The sequence below is a fragment of the Scleropages formosus genome, chromosome 20 (assembly GCF_900964775.1).
Source record: "Scleropages formosus chromosome 20, fSclFor1.1, whole genome shotgun sequence".
NCBI lineage: Eukaryota > Metazoa > Chordata > Actinopteri > Osteoglossiformes > Osteoglossidae > Scleropages > Scleropages formosus.
The window spans coordinates 10,219,085-10,238,540 of record NC_041825.1 but is presented as its reverse complement, the minus strand read 5'-3'; the positions used below and the strand labels follow the sequence as shown (position 1 = coordinate 10,238,540).

The window sequence follows — 19,456 nt, the reverse complement described above, 5'->3', positions numbered from 1 at the left end:
AATTCTGTATCCAGCAATTAATCAAATTATAAACATCATTCACAACAATTAAAGGCCCTCACCCCTCCTCACAATCTAGAAAGTGAAATTTCCCCATTAGTCTTTGCTGCTTGTAAACATTTTAAGGAAGAAAGATAGTAACCTGAAATAACACTGCGCAACCATCTCTTTATCTGAAATATAGTCTAATGTCACAAAATGTCATTAAGACACAAAATAAAAATACTTATACTGTTGGTAAGCCACATATGTCAAAGGTTCAACACGCAAAAAAGACAAACTATGTTTCTGAAAAACGGCATTTTCCAAAAATGTACCTTTTAATAATGTAAATGTAACTTTAAATGTATATACTGGTGACTTCCTTAAAGAGATCCACATAGAGCTGTACACAAAGAGCATTATACATCTGATTCAATACTAGGCATTTTCTTATACACTCGTCTATTGCTGCAGGAATTCAGAACGCGCGGCGTTGTGTATGAAATAGTTTTGTTAGCTACATAAGGCATTGCATGCTCTGAAAAGTACTTATCATTGGGTAATCGACCATCCCTGGAGCAGTAAGACGTGGTGGACCTCAGCGAAGACACAAGATTGTTGTCATTCCTTGACTTAATTGGTGCCAATTGTCTGTAAATATCTGAGTAGCTGCTTCCATGCACCAGACGATGGTCATCTCGAAAGGAGTGCACAAAGGGGTTGTCTGAAGGATGACTGGGGTAAAGGGACTTACTACGTTTGCTTTGTCCCAGATTAGTGTTGAAGACCAGTGGTTTGTTGCCAAATGCATTGTCTGGTTTGACGTTCGCATACGGGGTATCCTCCAGAATCCTTTCCTTATCCTTCAGACTGACACTACGTGCCGGCCTTTCCCCATCAAGCTCTTTAGGCCTTTCCAGTATATTGTCATAGGAATGTTGTCTGGTGAGGCCCAATTTACAGCCCGTCTCTGCCTGGGGTCCTTCAGCTGATGGCCAATATGGGCCAAACATTTTTTCCTGCTGCAGAGGAGGGCTTGTAGCATCCTGCATCATCTGATCCTCACTTATGTCATACAGGTTGCCAATGTGCAAACATGCCTCACAGCGATTATAAGGAGACCTGACAGTATACAGGCCAGAATAATTTGGTACTTTAGACAGGCAGCTCCGACAGTGAGTCTGTTTATAACGATCGTTTGTCTCATGCGAGCTGACGTTCTTTTCTTTCAGGGTGTAGTGCTTGGTATACATGTTAAATTTGTTTTCATTGTTGGGAATAACGTTGGAGTTGATGTGATGGAGGGGGCTGCTATTCAGGTGTATGACCGGCAAATCCAGCTTCCTGTAATTGTCATTGTGGTCTGAATAAATATCAGGGCAGTCCAAATCCTCTGGCATGCCTCTGCTTCCCCTGTAATGCAGAGGGTCTGAGCGCAAACTTAGTTCATGGTCTGAGTCTATGGTGTATATTTTTTCACGTGCTTGTCCTACCTGCTTGCCCTTAAAGTAGGACAACTCCATATTGCTGCATTCCTTAGGGAATTTCAACGTCATGGATTTTTTTTTTAAGTTATCTTTAGGTTTCTGGTGTTTTTGGTTGTTGTCAAGATCCTTGTAGGACATGGCTCTGCTTGAGCAGTCGGAGATGTCAGAGTGGGCACCATCCTCAGGTAGGTACCTCTGGCTTTTCATTGTCAGACGGGGGTCTGGAGGTGAGGGCCCCTGGACAGACCCCTGACTCTGTCGCAGAGTTTCCACTGACTTTTTCCAAAGAGCACGTGGTTTAGAGTTAGCCTGTGTAGCATCAGCACTGAGAGCCACTTCCACCTTGTTGGGGTTGGCCTCGTTGAGGGTCAGAGGGTGCTGGCCTGGGAAAACATAGTTGTTCAGGTGGTCCTTGTGTCGGTTAGTGAGGTAGCCCTGCATGTCAGTAGTCTCACCATAGATGGCCTCCTTTGGGACATAGCTACGGTTGTCAGTGTAGACAAAATTCCCTTTCTCTGATGTTAGCATTGGACCAACGGGATGCTTGAAATCACCTGGGCGCTTTGGAGAATTGATTCTTGACACACTAAGGTTCGTCATGTTGGTCATCTGTTTGGCTGACTTAATAATGTTTAACATATTCGCTTGAGGACTGAAGTCTAATTCAGGCTTCTTCTTAATTTCAATATGAACGCCATGAATGCAGCTCCATATTCCCTGGAAGACAAGAAAACAAGAAAAAAATAGGCATGAAGATCAAGCAAAATAGTTCAACTACTTGCATTTGTCTTTGTGTTTAAATACTCAAGTGCAGTAGGCAGAGGGAAACAAAAATGTGACCAGAGGTAATATAAAACAATATACATGATACACCTTCATTACAAAGAATTACATTTTAAGTGATTTATATTTCAATGGGGGGGGCATGGTCACGCAGCGGGCTTGGCTGGGTCTTGCTCTCTGGCCGGTCTGGGGTTCGAGTCCCACTCGGGGTGCCCTGTGACGGACTGGTGTCCCATCCTGGGTGTGTCCCCTCCCCCTCCAGCCTTACGCCCTGTGTTGCCGGGTTAGGCTCCAGTTTGCCGCGACCCCGCCTGGGACAAGCGGTTTCAGTCAATGTGTGTGTGTATATTTCAATGAGTTACATTTGGTAACTTTGAAACAGACTAGAAACAGCTCACCTATATGTGCATAGCATTTGCAGGCTATGTACAGAAAAATTAATGCCTGGACCTTACCCTGCTGATCGTAAATAATACTCCTGGCTTTCCACTGCATATTCCAGTAAAACAGTATCGCAGCTTCCAGTAAAACAAGTGCTCCCAGATAAAGACAATGAAGCTGAGGATCATGGCCGTGGCTAGCATGTAGAAGACGCCTGCCATGTTATCTACATCTAGCTGACTGCTCATCACCTCATTCTTCTCATTGTGACAGATGCCAGTCAGCCACTGGGCTTCAAGTTCCTCCATCTCACCTGCAAGAAACAAGAGTGACCTTCATGTTACTCATATACTAATACTCATCATATCAATCATATCAACACATTGCTATAATACATCAGAATGACAAGTTTTATTAATTTTTTTTTATTTTTTTACATTGAAGATCTTCAGCTCCTTAGATCCTTTTCATAATCAAAAAAGGACAGTAATGACATGGTGTGCTAGAAGGGAAAATTGATTTGGAATGTTTTTTTTTTCCCGCAATGCCAATAATATCACCCCTAGATACTATTCATGTGTTACTGATAAGGCCTGAGTGAAAACTGAATACTATAGATTAATCAGAGACTGAATAAAAGTAATTCAGTCTTGACAAAAATGTGTTTGCCATTCAATGACAAATCTCAATGACAAATCTATGTGTGACAATGAGAAGCAAGTGGTAATGTTTTAAGCAATCATTTGTTTACATTGAACTCTTTATGTTACTGTAGAGTCAGACGAAGCATAAGAAACGGAAGCGTGTTTCAATGTATTTCAAAGTATTATAATAAAATTACAATAAAAAACCAATTTTCATTTTGATATAGTGATTAGACACACAGTTTGCATGGAAGACACTTCCGTAATTATAGGCTTAACATACTCTGCACCATTTATTTTGTTGATCTCCTGGCTTTCAGTTCAACACACAAATTCAGTTGAAAGTATAGGGCAGAAAAAAAAATAATGACATACTGTGTTTCGTAACTAGAAATGAAGACTGCACTTTCTCATATTTCAAACTCAAACAAGCTACACCACTTGACATAAATGGAGACTTTTTTGCATTAGGAATTCATTCAATGTGCAATGTGATGTTTATATGCAGACTTTAAAAATGCAGTTAAAAAGTAGTGCTAATTCTCTTTTAGCTCCAAGTTAAATGCCCATGAGCCATGCTGAGATGTGTGTGGGTGGTTTATTTTACTACTTCTCTGCCCTGTTAGGTTAAATCTATGAATTTCCTCCACACAGTCCCTATATCATTCTTCCATGATTCAGAGATCCATTTTCACCCTCCTGAAAGAAGTGGAATACCATCTCCGATGATGCCCAGGATGGCCAGGTCGACCTGCCTCTTCCAGTATGAGCCTTTCTGAAGGGCAATCCCATAGCCAGTGGTGGCAAAAATGTAGCCACTTCCGATGGTCACCAACTTGCACCCCTCATCTCTACCAGCCATGTAGTTCAGCACAGCAGCATCATATATGAAAGCATCTAGTTTTCTGTCAGGGGAGAGTAACAGCAGCAGTTAAAAAAGTTACCAGACCTCCATGTAGTGGAAACAGAGATGTCTGAATGCCTAAGATGCAAAGTAAGGGGTGTGTCCTGTTCCTTTTCAACCTTTTGCCTCATATTAAGATAGAATACAAAGTTTGTACTGTTTGTTATAGATGACATTATTTAACACACATTGTTCTTGTACCAGAATATGAAATCCAATTAGGCTGTTTATAGGGAATTTGACAATCATTATCTTGTTTAGATAAATGCTAAAGAACGGTAAGAAGCTGTTGAGAGCATAGCTGTGACTATTTGATCTCTCCATGGAAAATTGACAAGGGAGCTAAACTGGCTTCTGTCAAGTTCAGTAGCTACTGATAGTATTACACCATCAGTAGCTGCTGTAATAGATGGGCTCATTAAAATTGACAGAGAATGTAACAATACTATCACACAAGGGAATGTTTCAAAGAACTAAACTCACAGTTGTCCTTAAACAATAATATCTGTCACATCTAAGTACCCAACGTGGACTCGAGAAAGTCCCTGCTTACATAAACATAATTTAAAAATCAGCATTCATGTATCCAAGATGTCCCATTCGAAATAAACACAGTCATCACACTTCATTAAATCTATTGGAGAGTTCATACAGAAAAACATCAGGAATTCAGAAGCTGTCACTGTCACAGCTGTTATTTGAGAAAACAAGAAATACATTCTTACCAGACGTTATTGTCAGGGTCTATGAATTTTTAACAACTGTTTTACCAACTGCATAATTCAAAGAAAATAAACCGAAAGGAAAAAATATTACAATGCAAAAACACACCATATAAAAAGAAAACCCACGCAGTGAGCAGAATATGCCTATACACAAAATAGTCCTGATATTAAAAACTAAACTCAAGAAAGAAAGAAATGAGAGGACACAGCTGTAATGTGAGCCTTACCCAGTTTTAAGGCTTATTAGTGCATCTTGTACCCCACTCTGGTGATATTTTACCATGTATTGATGCATATCTGGATAGTTCTTTCTGATGTTCCTCTCCGTACTTCCATTAGGAACAGTTCCAAAGCGAAATGGAGGTGAATAGGAGTTTGGGCTCTGGAACTGCACGATGGAATAAAGGAAAGAAAAAAAAAAGTTAACAGCAACCAATGAAATTAACTGTTATGTTGCTGTGCTTAGTATTTAACAGACACCCTATAATCACAAAAAGCAGTAGAAAAAATGGCCAGTAAAACTAAACTACATTTAATAGATAATTTTGCCCAAGGTAACACACTCCATAGCTTACAGTTTTTATGTATTTAGTACCAGTGTGCGTAATTATCCAATTATGATTAAAATATTTTTCTATGTGATTTTTTAGAATAATACACACACACATAGTCTGAAACCGCTCTTCCCAAGCAGGGTCGTGGCAAACCGGAACCTAACCTGACAACACAGCACGCAGGTCTGGAGGGGGAATTGACACATCCAGGATGGGACACCAGTCCATCGCAAGGTACCCCAAGCAAAACTCAAACCACAGACCTACCAGAGAGCAGGACCTAGCCAAACCCACTGTGCCCCCGCACCTCCCACTTTTTACAATAATAGTTTTCATTAAGTATTTTGTATTAGTTTAAAACTGGTGTAAATTTTAAGATGAAATAAGAATATGAAAGGTTTCATTCTCCAAATGCCCACAACACACACTGAATCATTTTTCTGATTGTTGTGTAACTGCTAAGGTGACATCTTAAAATCTGCAAGTAGTCATTTTCTTAAGTAAAGAAACTCCTGGCCTGGATTTATTTAAGTTTCTAATTACGTCCTTAAAACACAACCAAAAAGCACAGTGCCCAGATATCTACAGTCTTCAGTGTGCTCTACATCCCTGCTTGAAAGTTCCCCCCCGTCCTGTCCATGCTAGAAAATCCACTAGGCCTTGACATGTTTAATTACTCTCCCTGTTGTGGTTGAGCGAGCTCCTGGACACCAGAAATGGCTTAATTGTCTCTTGAGACAACCAGTGTTGTAATAATAACACAAAGTTCTGGCATCCTGTCAACCCTACTTGTGACTATTTGCACCTCTGAGAGTATTTAAATTACACTCATATAACAGGGTTGCATACAACAAGAATTGCTGCAACAGTTTATGAAAATACATACCATTCTTTCATACAGTGGGCTTATTATACAATACAACAGCATTTTTGTCTGTTACACTGTCATTTTACTTCCAAAACCGGTATTATATTCTGTACAATAGCTTATATCACACACTTTTTTCTGATGTTTTTGGACAGAGATACACACTTGGTATCTCAAACCCTCAGGTTTCTTTTTTTTTTTTTTCCTCATTTGTATCAGTTTGGCTTTTTTTGGCTTAAAACTTGAATATTAACATCTACATCACCGTAGAAACAATGACCACTCCTGCTAAAGAAGGGTTCAAATTGTGCTGGTGGGATATATCATATATAGGCACTGGACATAGATATTTCTTCAGGCAGTTTAGTACAACAATCACATATCTTTGATAACAAAAATACCTATTATATGTATCTCCAACTTCCTCTCTACCACACTAACAATCTCCTCTGAGCACAACCATCAACTGAGACAAATGAAATTCAGAATTAGGTAGCATATACAGTGCTACTATTATTGATCCATATCCATATATTTTATATTAAAATATTCATAATTTTGACTGGAAAAATTCAGGTTAGCTACCTTCATCAAAAGTAATACAGAAGGATTGAGATTTTAACCTTGATCTTTTATTTGCAAGGTGATGGCTTTTATCATCATATATATTAAGCTATTAACTCATTAAATAATATAGATAACATGAATAACACAGACAACTAACATAAATAAAGCCTAAATCTGGCAATCAAATTCAGATCATTTAATGTTAACTGTGCACCATGTAGAAGGTATAAGAATAAAACCTTGACTTATTTCCTGGGCCTGTTTCATTAGCTTGCATTAGGAGTAACTTTCATAGATTTTTTCCTTCAAACAATTATACAATATATTCATTATGTAATCACAGACCTTTCTTGTCCTAACCATCAAAACACAAAAGCTACTAGACAACTGAGATGTGCAGGAGAAGGCAAACCACATGTGGGGGAGGTGTTACTTGCCTTGATTGGCCAAGCATGATGTCACCAAGAATTGTGTTTTGAAATAAATTTCTGTACTTGTAAGATGATTTGATAGTCCGTTATTCAAATTTTAGCGTACAAACTGAATGGGATTATAAATCCAAATTCCTATAATATGAGTGCCGCATTATGTGAGGGTAACCTGTATTTCCAAGTGGCAAGCATTCTTGAAATAGTAAATTCTAAACAGAATTTGGAAAAGTGATGAAAAAGAGAAGCCCTGCTGCTTTATCTAGTAGAGATTTACTATACAAAGAGAATAGTGCTCAGTTGCTTGTCTTCGAGATTTTTTGCATAGTATACTTTGGAAACAAAATACAAACCTATATTTCCAGAATCCCTCTTTTGTCCATCTGAAAATGTCATTTTCAATGTCCCAGACTTGGAAAGCAGACTTCAATAAATTAAACTAAACACAGATTTAACTGAAGACCTGTGAAGAACTGACCTTTTTGTCACTCAGCCCAGTGACCTGGTCAACGAATTCTTCCTGGATCATGAAGGCTGCCAGGTTGGCAGTGTAACTTGCAAGAAATATTACAGCAAAGAAGGCCCACACAGACACAATGAATTTACTGGTGGTGCCTTTGGGATTCTGAACGGGCACAGAGTTGTTGAAGACCAGTCCCCAGAGGAGCCACACCGCTTTTCCAATGGTGAAGGACGGTCCATGAGGATCTGCAAAAGAAATTCACAGAGCATGAGACCTTAAGATCCCTAATAATAACATACAGACATATGTGAAACAGAAATATATCACTACAAATGTAGTTTAATAATTGTCAAGGCATCAGTGCTAACAAAAACTCATAAAAAGTATTACTAAAAAAATAAATTCTGACATACGACTGTATTGTGATGTATAAATTGGATTTAAACATTCTATGAAAATGTTCTTCTCACACTTTTAAACTTTATACTTTGATGTGTTGATCTGAGCAGGTGATTGTAACACACACACATTTTTTGAACCGCTTGTCCCATATGGGGTCACGGGGAACCGGAGCCTAACCTGGCACACAGGGCGTAAGGCCAGTGGGGGAGGGGACACACCCAGGATGGGACTCCAGTCCGCCGCAAGGCACCCCAAGCAGGACTCGAACCCCAGACCCACCGGAGAGCAGGACCCAGCCCAACCCACTGCGCCACCGCACCCCCCATTGTGATTGTAACATTTCCATGAAAATGTATAATTTTAATATTATAATTATTGAAAATATAATATAATAATACTAATGGTATTACTTTACTTGTTGTATTCCTATAAGACAAAAATCTGAAACTTGAACAGAAAGCTTTTTTCCTTCAGTTCCTGTTAAATAATAACCATTTATGTACTTGTCAGTATGGCGATACTGTTGATGGCTGATTTAAGTTTTGAAGTCAAGTTGGAAAACAGGTACTACTACAGAAATGTTCTATTCTCTGAGAATGATGTTCGGGTTAGAGGGCTTTTTGGGATAAAGGTACAGGTCCACCTTGTTTGAGAACACCATAGGAAAAGTTTTACCTTTGCCTTGCGCAAGGTTCCTGTTAAATCCAAGTGGGCTGATATACTCAAACATGAAGACTGCTATAGCAGTCACAATGAGCAGCATCACGAACATCATCACCCATACGGAAGCACTGAAGGGCTCTGTAGATAAGGAAAAAACCATTAGTTTTTGCTTTGTCAAGAGCCAGGTTATTTCAGCATGAAAAACATGCAGTTAAAATATTCAGCAAAAGAACCACAAATACATGGGGGGGGGGGGGGGTCAAAACAAAGACATCAGCTCCATTATTTCTTAAAGAATAAACTATAATACATCCATAACCCATCAAGTCATGTGCACATTTTAAATGCACATACACAGTAAATACACACACACACACACACACACACACACACACATTTTCAGAACCGCTTGTCCCATACGGGGTCACGGGGAACCGGAGCCTACCCGGTGACACAGGGCGTAAGGCCGGAGGGGGAGGCGACACACCCAGGACAGGACGCCAGTCCATCACAAGGCACCCCAAGCGGGACTCGAACCCCAGACCCACCGGAAAGCAGGACTGTGGCCCAACCCACTGCACCACTGCACCCCCCATACAGTAAATAGCACATACAAAATAAAAGAAAACCATTATGGCCCTTTAAGAAGAGTGGATATAATATACAGTAGTTCAAGGGTATTTTAACTATGGAATGAGTTGCTTAACCTTCAATTCTTGCAGAGGAAACATAGACAACAGCAGTTAGAAAGTTTTTCTAATTTCTAATATCTCCTGGCTTGAATATGAAACCCTTGGTAATTTTGATGCGCCACACTTAAGGAAGGCTTATATGCATAATGCAATTCTGGAAATCTCTGCTGACATGTTACAGGCTCTATTCGTTCATGGTACTATTGCCTACTACTGTCTTACATAAAGAACAATAGTCTGATATAGAGGAACCTATGGTGAACCAATTACTATGTGAAGAAAAGAACAGTAATTTTCACTTTCCACCACAGCAAGTTTCAGTCATACAAAGATCCAAGAAATGGGGGATGAATGTATTGTAAAAAACTCAAGTTAAGTCACATAAAACTATTAATGGATTCACATTTTCAGAACCGCTTGTCCCATACGGGGTCACGGGGAACCGGAGCTTACCCAGTAACACAGGGCGCAAGGCCAGAGGGGGAGGGGACACACCCAGGACGGGACGCCAGTCCGTCGCAAGGCACCCCAAGCGGGACTCGAACCCCAGACCCACCGGAGAGCAGGACTGTGGTCCAACCCACTGCGCCACCGCACCCCCTTAATGGATTCGGTAATTAAAAAAAAAAAAAAAAATTGACGTGCAATTTACTTTTTTTAGTAAAACACATATGTAGTCATTTACAATTCTACTGTACTTTTCGGTCTCAGCTGTTAGTAGAGCAGAAAATGTGCATGTAACAGCTAAAAAGAACATAGTTCCACTGTCAGATCTCATCAAGAAATGTTCTAGTTACCCAAAAATGCAGATGGCGACACAGTGCCGTTGCTTCTCGACACCATGACGCTAATACCTGTTTCCACAAAAGGCACAGAGAAATCAATCACTTCCGATCGCTCCTCATTGATTGTCAGTGAGCCTACAGCCATGACAGCTTTCTTGTACACCACCTGTAGCAGCAAAAAAAGGAAAAGAAATCAGAGAATGATGTCAACCCAGACAGAAAGCATAACTTGGGGAGAAAAGACAGCAGGACCATTGTCTGAAGTTCTCACCTCTCCAACCATGCCATTCCATACGTTGTTTATTTTCTTGCCATGCTTGCCATTGGTCACCAGGTAGAGGTCATAGGTGAATTTCACACTCTTTGCTATCTTTTTCAGAATGTCAATGCAGAACCCTTTGCAGCATTTTTTGATATACGTTCCCCCCGTAGTAGAGTTGCTGTCAAACAAAAGCGCACTGTCAGTATGCGAACAAACTCAATTTTGAACAAATGAGTAATTTACTACTAAGTTCTTTGTTTTCAAGAAATACAACAGGTCGAGTTTTATCTACACAGAGTCAACCGAATACATTTTATGAAAGTTCTCACAGGTAACCTTTTAATACAATAAATTAATAAAATAACAATGAATGTTTGCCAACAAGTTCTGATGTCGTTGTACACTTGTATGCTCAGAATGACTACATTTTTTCTCCCTTAGAGGTCTTTAATCTTGTATGTTTTCATTGTAACTGAAATAAAATCTCACTTTATTTTTTGTTTTTAGTATAGTTGTATAGTGTGAGGATCTAGATAACGCAGACCTGTTTTGGCCTGCAAATGGTAAATATAAAAAGAAGAAGGAGCCACTTTATGAAACCATTACTAAGCATCAGGGATAGTTTTAATAGTCTTTTTGCTATTTAGAGTCTGAGAAATGAGTTCACTCACTATCTATTCTTTGGGAAAACCAAAAACACAAAGAGCCTATATAGCCTAGGGTAGCCCAAGTGGTCTGATGTACTGTATGTAAGCATAATTGCTTTTAAAATGCTACATACAGAAGGTAGCATACAGGTTGAAAGGCTCATTTTTCAAATGAGAAAAGGTAGACAGTTTGAGTGAAAAAACTATTGCAAAAATATAAAAATGATGAAATAGGATTCTTTACGAGGGGATTTGGTTTTTACAAGAAAATATATTATGTAACGTTAATGCATCATGTATATTTAATAAAAGCTGGGCCTCACAATGCTAAAGCTACCTTGATGTGCAATTCAAAAAAGCAGTTTCACAGTTGCCAAGTATTTAAAATTTGTATTCAAGCTGAGTAGTTTGCATGTTTGCTTTCAATTGAGAAAGCAGGACTGTTGCTGAAATGAAATGTTCAATACATAACATATGGTCAAACTGTAACAATGACCTTACATAACAGAATCACTTCTGTATTATAAATAAGAAATACCTTTTACTAACCAAGACAGTGATTCCTTTACAGAAAAAACTACAGAACTTCAACTACAGACTTCATTCTTTTGAAAAATTTCTACAACGATGACTCGATAAACTAGTCTTTCACTGGTTCTGTGAAAAGTTCAACTAGCAGGAACCAGGCCTTTGAAGTGACCAGCCTTCCACCTCTAGCTATTCTGATTTATATGTGCATTGTCCTTATTCTTTTTTTTCCCTTAGAGTATTCATTTAGAAATGAATGAAGTTGTTATCCAGCTGCCAAACACCTTTTACAGTGACAGACACCATTAAAGTCCTCAAAGGGGAACTATCCCAGCACCATTCCACTCCTCCAAATCAACATGCATCAGTAAGCCTGAGCCACTGTCCATAATCATTGATGCTTGAGTGGGAATTATGATGCAGGAGTAATGGAATGGAAGAGCTGCCCTGAGTGTGACTGTACATTTGAGTGAAAGAGGACCTATGTTCTGCCATGTCACATTGTTGCCAACCAGGACACTGTAATTTTGCATTATAGTGCATTTAGATCCAGTTTCATCTTTTGGTCCCACTATTAATAGTGAAAACTACTAAGATCTTCGTCATGGCAATTAATCGCTCAATGTTTTATGAAACATAAGAGCTTTGAGGAGCTCAAGAAAGCTTCAAGAAGGAAGATACTCACTCTTTGATGTGCTTGCGGCATGGCACAGAGTTCCTCATGCAGGTGCCAGTCAGACGTTCCACATTCTCCACGATGACGAAGGGCGCCTCCTCCAGTGTCACAATGCTAAGGTGGTTGTCCTCAGCCTCGGCATCACCAACAGCATTGAAGCGTGGCCAGACAGGATACTTTAGCGTCAGGGTCCTGTTCTCCCACTTGCCCATCTGCAGTGAACCAGAACAGCACTCAGTTGTCCTGCTTGTTGTACTTCGACAGCAATGAAACTGAGGTACAAAGGGCAGAGGAGCCAGGCAGAGTGTTGTAACATGGTTGACATGTGGCCTGAAGATCTCCTATGTCATCCTGCAGGCATTTATCTTCCCCTTGTCAAGCAATGGAGGCAATGACCCAAACAAAGGGCATACGTTTTTAAACACATGCTATTAAGACACTGATCTGAATGGTTACTATATGTAACAGGACAAATTTGAACTGTATTTGAACTTTATATAAAAAAAAAAAACTGAAACAGATGAGTATACTTAATTAAATAATTCTGAGCTTGTTCATTATAAGGATACAAAATTAATCAAAAGCTTAACAGAAAACATGCTCCTTTTTCAACTTATAAATTTCTCATAAATCACAAACTTTACAGCTTTAGGTGATCACTTTTGTTTAACTTTGATATTAATGTGAACCACTATTTGAAACATATAATTGAACATTATAGTTTCTACTGTTTCCTTGCATTATACATAGGTGCATTCTGGGAGATGAAGCTTATTTGGAAAGAGGTCAGCAGTGGGCCTTAGGCATTGTTTTGTTTTGAAAAACATGACTCCTTTCTCTGCCATTTAAGGTCACTGGTCATTCTTTCCCTATTTTTTGTAAAATATCTTCCAAGAAAAGCACATAAATCATTAACTTTTTTCTTTCTCAGGGTTTTTACATTGTGACTCATTTCCTATTATGAACAAACATGAGTAAGTAATGATTCGGCATCCATAATAAAATATTTACAGGTTAAATAACATTATTTTTGAACAGTTGCATCCTGCATTACTAAGAACTGTTTCATGCCAACCTGGATATTCTTTCACTGAACTTCATAAGTATATATGTATGATGCATTGAACTTATACATTATATCATTCACATTTTATTCATTTAACAGTCACTTTTCTCCAAAGTAACTTACAACTATTCACATAACTGTGTAATTTTACTGTACAAATTTAGGGTAAGTATGTTTCTGAAGGGTACTACAACTGGAGGTGAGATTCAAACCTGCAACCTTTGGGCCCAAAGGCAACAGCGCCTACCAGCTGTCCCAGCTGCTCTATTTTTAATTACCATAATTGCCAAATATTTCAAATGTTTCAGAATTATAACTGATCCATTTTCTCATGGTACTTTCCAATGATAATGGAAAATATGGGAGACCCTATCAACATCAATTGACAGTTTAGACTATTAATTTATTATTTTGTTTGTATAGCTGTGTACCTTGAATTGAAAAAAATGGCCTTTTGAATCTGACTATAAAAATCAATTATCTAAAGATCACAAAATTAAAACCTAAAACGGGGAACTAAAACACTAAACAGTAGACATGAACTTCAGTGCTTTAGTCCACAGCGTGTGTTCTCATGGAAACACAAACTCTCATATTTCTATCTCCGCAACTTTTCTGAATTCATTGTAAAAACAATCCAGTGTCTCATTGGCCCAATTGTCCATACCTTGTTTACATTTATTTCCATGCCACACCCAGGAGTACATGGCAATCAGTGGCTCTAGTCTGTCACACATTCTTTGAAGGAATTGGTGGCTTTAAATTACCTGTAGTCTGTGTACATATGACTGACAGAGAGTGTTACATTGCTCAGATGTATAAATGTGTGAATATCCACAGGAAGTTTAGTGTCATGTATTTGATACAGTATGTGCCCTTGGAGAAACCTGTGAGCTAAATATTTGTTATTGGGTTGCACGGTGGCGCAGAGCCTGGGTGGTGTGAGAGGACCTGTGTGGAATTTGTATGTTCTCCCTGTGTCTTAGTGGGTTTCCTTTGGTTGCTCTGGTTTCCTCACACAGTCCAAAGACATGCTGGTCAGGTTCACCCATAGTGTGTGAGTGACAGAGAGAGTGTGTTCCACTCATGTATGGATGAGTGACTCATTGTAAGTGATGTAACTAGCAGTGTAAGTCACTTTGGTGAATAAGGGGTGTGGGCTGATAACACTACACAGAGTACATTGGAAGTTGCTTAGGAGAAACGTGTCTGCTAAATAAATGTAATTTGATCATTGTGCATCCCTTTGAAGAAAATTATCTGCTATAAATTAATTAGAAACAGAAATGTCTGAATGGTGCTGCGTGTTTGGCCGGTGCCCACCGTGTGGCAGGTCTGGGGTTTAAGCCCTGCTTCGGGTGCCTTGCGACGGACTGGTGCCCTGTCCTGGGTGTGTCCCCTTCCCCTTTGGCCTTGTGCACTGTGTTGCCGGGTAAGGCTCCAGCCCACCGAGACAAGTGGTTGTTGACATTAGTTGGTAAATGTCTGAATGTCAGGGTAGTGCTGTTATAAATGTAATGGGGCAGTGGGTGTTATAGTGGCTAGACCCTCCATCATGAAATCAAAGGACGTGAGTTTGTATGTCCATTCTAACTGTAGCTTCCCCTGAGTAAGGTACTTACCCTGAATTGCACTATTAAGAATTAACCAGCTTATTAATAGGTAAATCGTTGTAAATAGCATAGTATAATAGACTTAACCTTTTAAGTTGCTTTGGACCAAAGTGTCAGCTAAATTAATATATGCAAATATAATAGGTCTGAGTTATACCACCAGACTGGAAACTCTGAGCTGGGTGGAACTAGTTTGGCCCTTTCTTTAGTCCCCCTTGAGTATTGTACAGCTTCAACACACTCACTCATCTTGAAAGACCAATAGTACAATAACTAGCAATACAGTGATCAGTAAATAATTCAGCTTGATAGTACAGTGATAAGTAAATTATTCAACCTGATAGTAATGAACAGTAAATAATTCAGGCCCATAGTACAGTGGTGAGTGAATAATTCATTGTGGTTGGGAGAATGGTATCTGTCCATCTCCTCTACAGATCTCAGAGAGGAACCCATTGCTTGCATGGGAGCTACATAGTAGACGGTTCACAATAAATTCTTAATACAACAGGAGCTTAGAAGCAACTGCCCCACTATGTTATTATTGCTTCTATCTCACATACTTTTTTAAAGTGTATTGTGTTGTTAACCTCCTGCCCAGGCCACTGACGTGACATGTCTCACAACTAAATCTTCTCATTGTGCCAATGAATGATTGCATTTTGCATAAAAGTGTTGGCTAAGCAACAAAGTAATAAAGCTTTTCATACACTGGATTTTCTTCTTTTTTACTTCAATATGAATTAGATTTGTTATGAATTTTAGTTACTGACATGAAGGAAGCTTTGTTGAGAAATTCCTCTAAGTCTGCAGAAACATTTAAATCACATCTTATTCATCTCAACCACCTGGATATTATAATAATGAGAAATTTAGAAAGTGTTCAATTACATAATTGCAAAAATTTAGCAAAAATACTGAGTTTCATGAATGAATAGAATAGTTCATATATTTACACTGACTTTTTAATGGAAAACTAGGGGTTTAAAACAGTTACACTTATTTCCCTGGCAAGAGGATATGAATGGGTGTAATCTTGAAACATTTTTATACAGGCGTAATTTGCCAAATCTGAGTTTTCAAAACCTAGTACATCGAATTTTTTATTAAGGAAATGGAAGAATTCAAGAGCTCTTATGAATATCTACTTTAAGGATTAAATGTGAAACTTTTTACTTTTTGAATGGAATTTCTAAAACTTTTGTCATGACCACACTCCAAAAGTAAGCATCCGGCCAGAACTAGTATGGCATGGTACAAGGGGTGCTTGCTCCACTGCTCCCAGGTCACGGAATCTCTTAGAGACAACCGTCCCACATGCGTTCTCAACCTCAACCTTCAGCTTCACTTTCATCGACTTTCGCCTTGCATCTCCCTTCCTTGCTCCCTTGCCCACCTCCACGTCCACCAGCCCAGCTTCCCACAGGTTTGACCACGACCTCAAATTATCCCTTGGAATGACGTTCGTGCCTCGGTTCTTCACCCATGCCTGCCTTACCCCTTCGTTATTATCATAAACGACCCCACTTTTGGGTCCTACCTCTGGTGTCCGGCCTGTGTCTATCACAACATTAAAAATAATGGATTGCAGTACTGAATTGTCCTCTACTTTTGTTCAAATGTGGACAGTCACAAAGACTTGCAGTTTGTCAATAAGAAATACAAAAAAGTTTAAGTAAGAACATATGCAGTTTTTACATGCGGTGAATATGGTCAAGACTTGTAAAAGTTCATGTTGTAAATGGGATCAATACATATACGGACGTTTCATGTGATCTGATTGCATGCATTCCTGCATGCCAAATGTTAAAATGTTACGACTAGTTTTCTGAACAAATATGCTGCTAATCAGTGCAACAATTACTATTTTTTCTCTGTTTATTAAAAATGTAAGGCTATAAATCGATTTAAACTGCAAAATAAAAGCTATAAATAGATTAAACTGCAAAGCTCAAATTTTGCCAGTAACCATCACATCATCAAACTGTATTTTAAATATAACTAAGAAAGACATTGCTACTGGAAGTTGTGTTTAAGTACTGTACATTCCATCATTTTCTGGAAAACCATATCATGTAGGTATAGAAAAACAGAACATTGAGTTATCATTATCACCCTTGCTTAATTTTTACTTCCTGCGCGATTCATGCTGGTTGGTACTGGTAGGAAGGAAGCAGGTCATTTCTGTCACAAAGATTATGGTTCTGTGCTTGAAGTGTAAGAACACCCTGAATCTACAAATTCATGCAGTGAAGTGGCAGCAAGTATATCATGATGTGGCAGATGGCAAATTTTTATGGACAGTTCCAGTCATTAACAAGACAAGTCTCAGCTACAGTTGTGCTTAAGGGTAAATTACTGCTCTTTAACTTATTCTGAAAACAAAACAATGACACAGCAGATGTACACTTTCTGAAGTCTTCAACAGCTGCAGCAGTTTATTGCTTACCCTAAATTACTTCAGTAAAATATTATTATTTAATTCCTTTATTTGAAATGCATTTATTTACACATTGGTACAGTGGAGCATTTTATTATGTTTTATTTTTTTTTAACTATATCAGATTTATTAAAGCTTAGGCAAGCTATTGAATTCTTTTTTGCTTCTCCTGACATTTATGCAGTACAGCATTCTCCTCTAGAGATTTGAACCTGCCACCTATGTGCAACAAATTAGCTACAGTCTCCACAGCTCTGATAACAGTTACATGCAGAGAAACCACAAGCCTCTGGCACTGGCATTAATGCCACCATTAATGATTTCTAAGTAGCATAAAGGCCCCATTTTATTTCTAATTTTCAACTTAACTTTCACGACACGGCTCACAGTTGGTACAAAAAACAGTCATTTCCTAGCACTCCAGGAACATGTCCATCTTTATATTAGCCAAGCTTCAATGCAAGTCTAAATCTAAAAGCTTATCCAATGAAAGGACTATCCACAAGTCTCAGAACATAAGGTTTGTTCCTAATTTTGTTTTTCGGCTGGCGTGATAACCTACTGATTTGTATTTAAAACACAGGAAAGCATACAACCCTTCGCATTTTTGTGTGATTTTAAACAACTCTTGCTTTATTGTCAGAGCAATAGAAAGAAAAGTTTAATTTGCAAAGAATTCCAGTCATGCAGGCACATTAAGAGTCTCAACTGTCATCTCCTGGGGTTAAAAAGTATGATCCATCATTTTAATAAACCCTTTGACTCACAATGTGAAAACATAACTGAAGAAATATTAGGTCATATGCTGTGTAACTGGAGCGAATGCACAGAGCTCTATTACTTCAAATAAATTCTGTTTTTATGATGCTATGAAATGTGAGGCTTGTTTTGGAAGCGATGACTTTTACAAAAACAGCAAAGAATAAAATATAATCAAAAAAGCAGCTTATTGAATCTGGATACAGCTCAGGCACAAGTCAAAGGGCCAAACTAGTAATTCATTGTTACAGAAGCAGTGTAATAAAGCTTTGCACCCACTCAAACTGTAATAAAGCGATCCACTCATGAAACATTATATTTACAGTGCAGTCAAAATTATTTTTTCTTAAATTTATTCATGAAGAGCCATTTCTTAAAGAAAATTTTTATCTTGGGTTTTGGGTACTTCAACACTTAATAAATAACCTAGTGCTTAAAGGAGCAAATTCTGATTTCTGTTTTCATATCCTGCCTACTCAGAGACAATGCAAATCTATATTTATCAAAGAGTTTTTCTTCTCACTGCCTGAAAGAAATGCTATACTTGAACAGTTTCTGTTTCTGGAAAGTCAGTTCAGATTTTTCAAGCCAATGCAGTATTAGATATAAAATACTTTTTAACATGAAAAAACAAACTTTGGTATCACTTGTGCTCCTCCCGGGTTCCCTATCCATTGTAGGTTAACAGCTAACAAAAGTTCACTGTTCATAACTTACCCAGATGACTATCACAGCTCTCAAACAGTATAAACGTTTATACTCGTATAATATAATACAAATCAAACCGTGGAAGAAATCACCAAAAATTCTGAAAAAAGACTCAGCCACCTGCTCCCATCAAATATGCTGCTTGCTTAAAGCTTCAACAGACAACTCCAACCACAATCACAGCATTGAGTGTTAACAAACAACATCCAAGATTCAAAGGAAAAATGTAATTACTGGTAATTTGGCCAGTTTGGTGCCCTTTAATGACATGCAGGACATCCTTTAAAACAGTAATGGTAAAATGGAGACTTTTCTCTGAGGATGACTCACTGTTTTTCCTACATTTATGAATGCTGTCTAAGTCTATTAGGATTGTATTGCCTCAATTCTCTCAATTTCTGCAATAAATGTGGATGGCAGTCATAATCC

The 19,456-nt window shown here is 38.5% G+C and overlaps 1 protein-coding gene across 1 annotated transcript in view; it reads right to left on the bottom strand.

The window, feature by feature from the left end:
- Positions 1–401: 401 nt before the first annotated feature.
- LOC108926533 (glutamate receptor ionotropic, NMDA 2A-like) overlaps positions 402–19,456 on the bottom strand; it is a 79,619-nt gene continuing 60,564 nt past the window's right edge. The window contains exons 5-13 of the mRNA XM_018739263.2: positions 12,451–12,653; positions 10,600–10,768; positions 10,341–10,494; positions 8,864–8,989; positions 7,802–8,031; positions 5,134–5,294; positions 3,995–4,182; positions 2,708–2,946; positions 402–2,186 (exon numbers count right to left, since the gene is read on the bottom strand). Coding sequence (XP_018594779.1) covers positions 402–2,186; positions 2,708–2,946; positions 3,995–4,182; positions 5,134–5,294; positions 7,802–8,031; positions 8,864–8,989; positions 10,341–10,494; positions 10,600–10,768; positions 12,451–12,653 — 3,255 coding nt within the window. The remainder of the gene's footprint in view (positions 2,187–2,707; positions 2,947–3,994; positions 4,183–5,133; positions 5,295–7,801; positions 8,032–8,863; positions 8,990–10,340; positions 10,495–10,599; positions 10,769–12,450; positions 12,654–19,456) is intronic.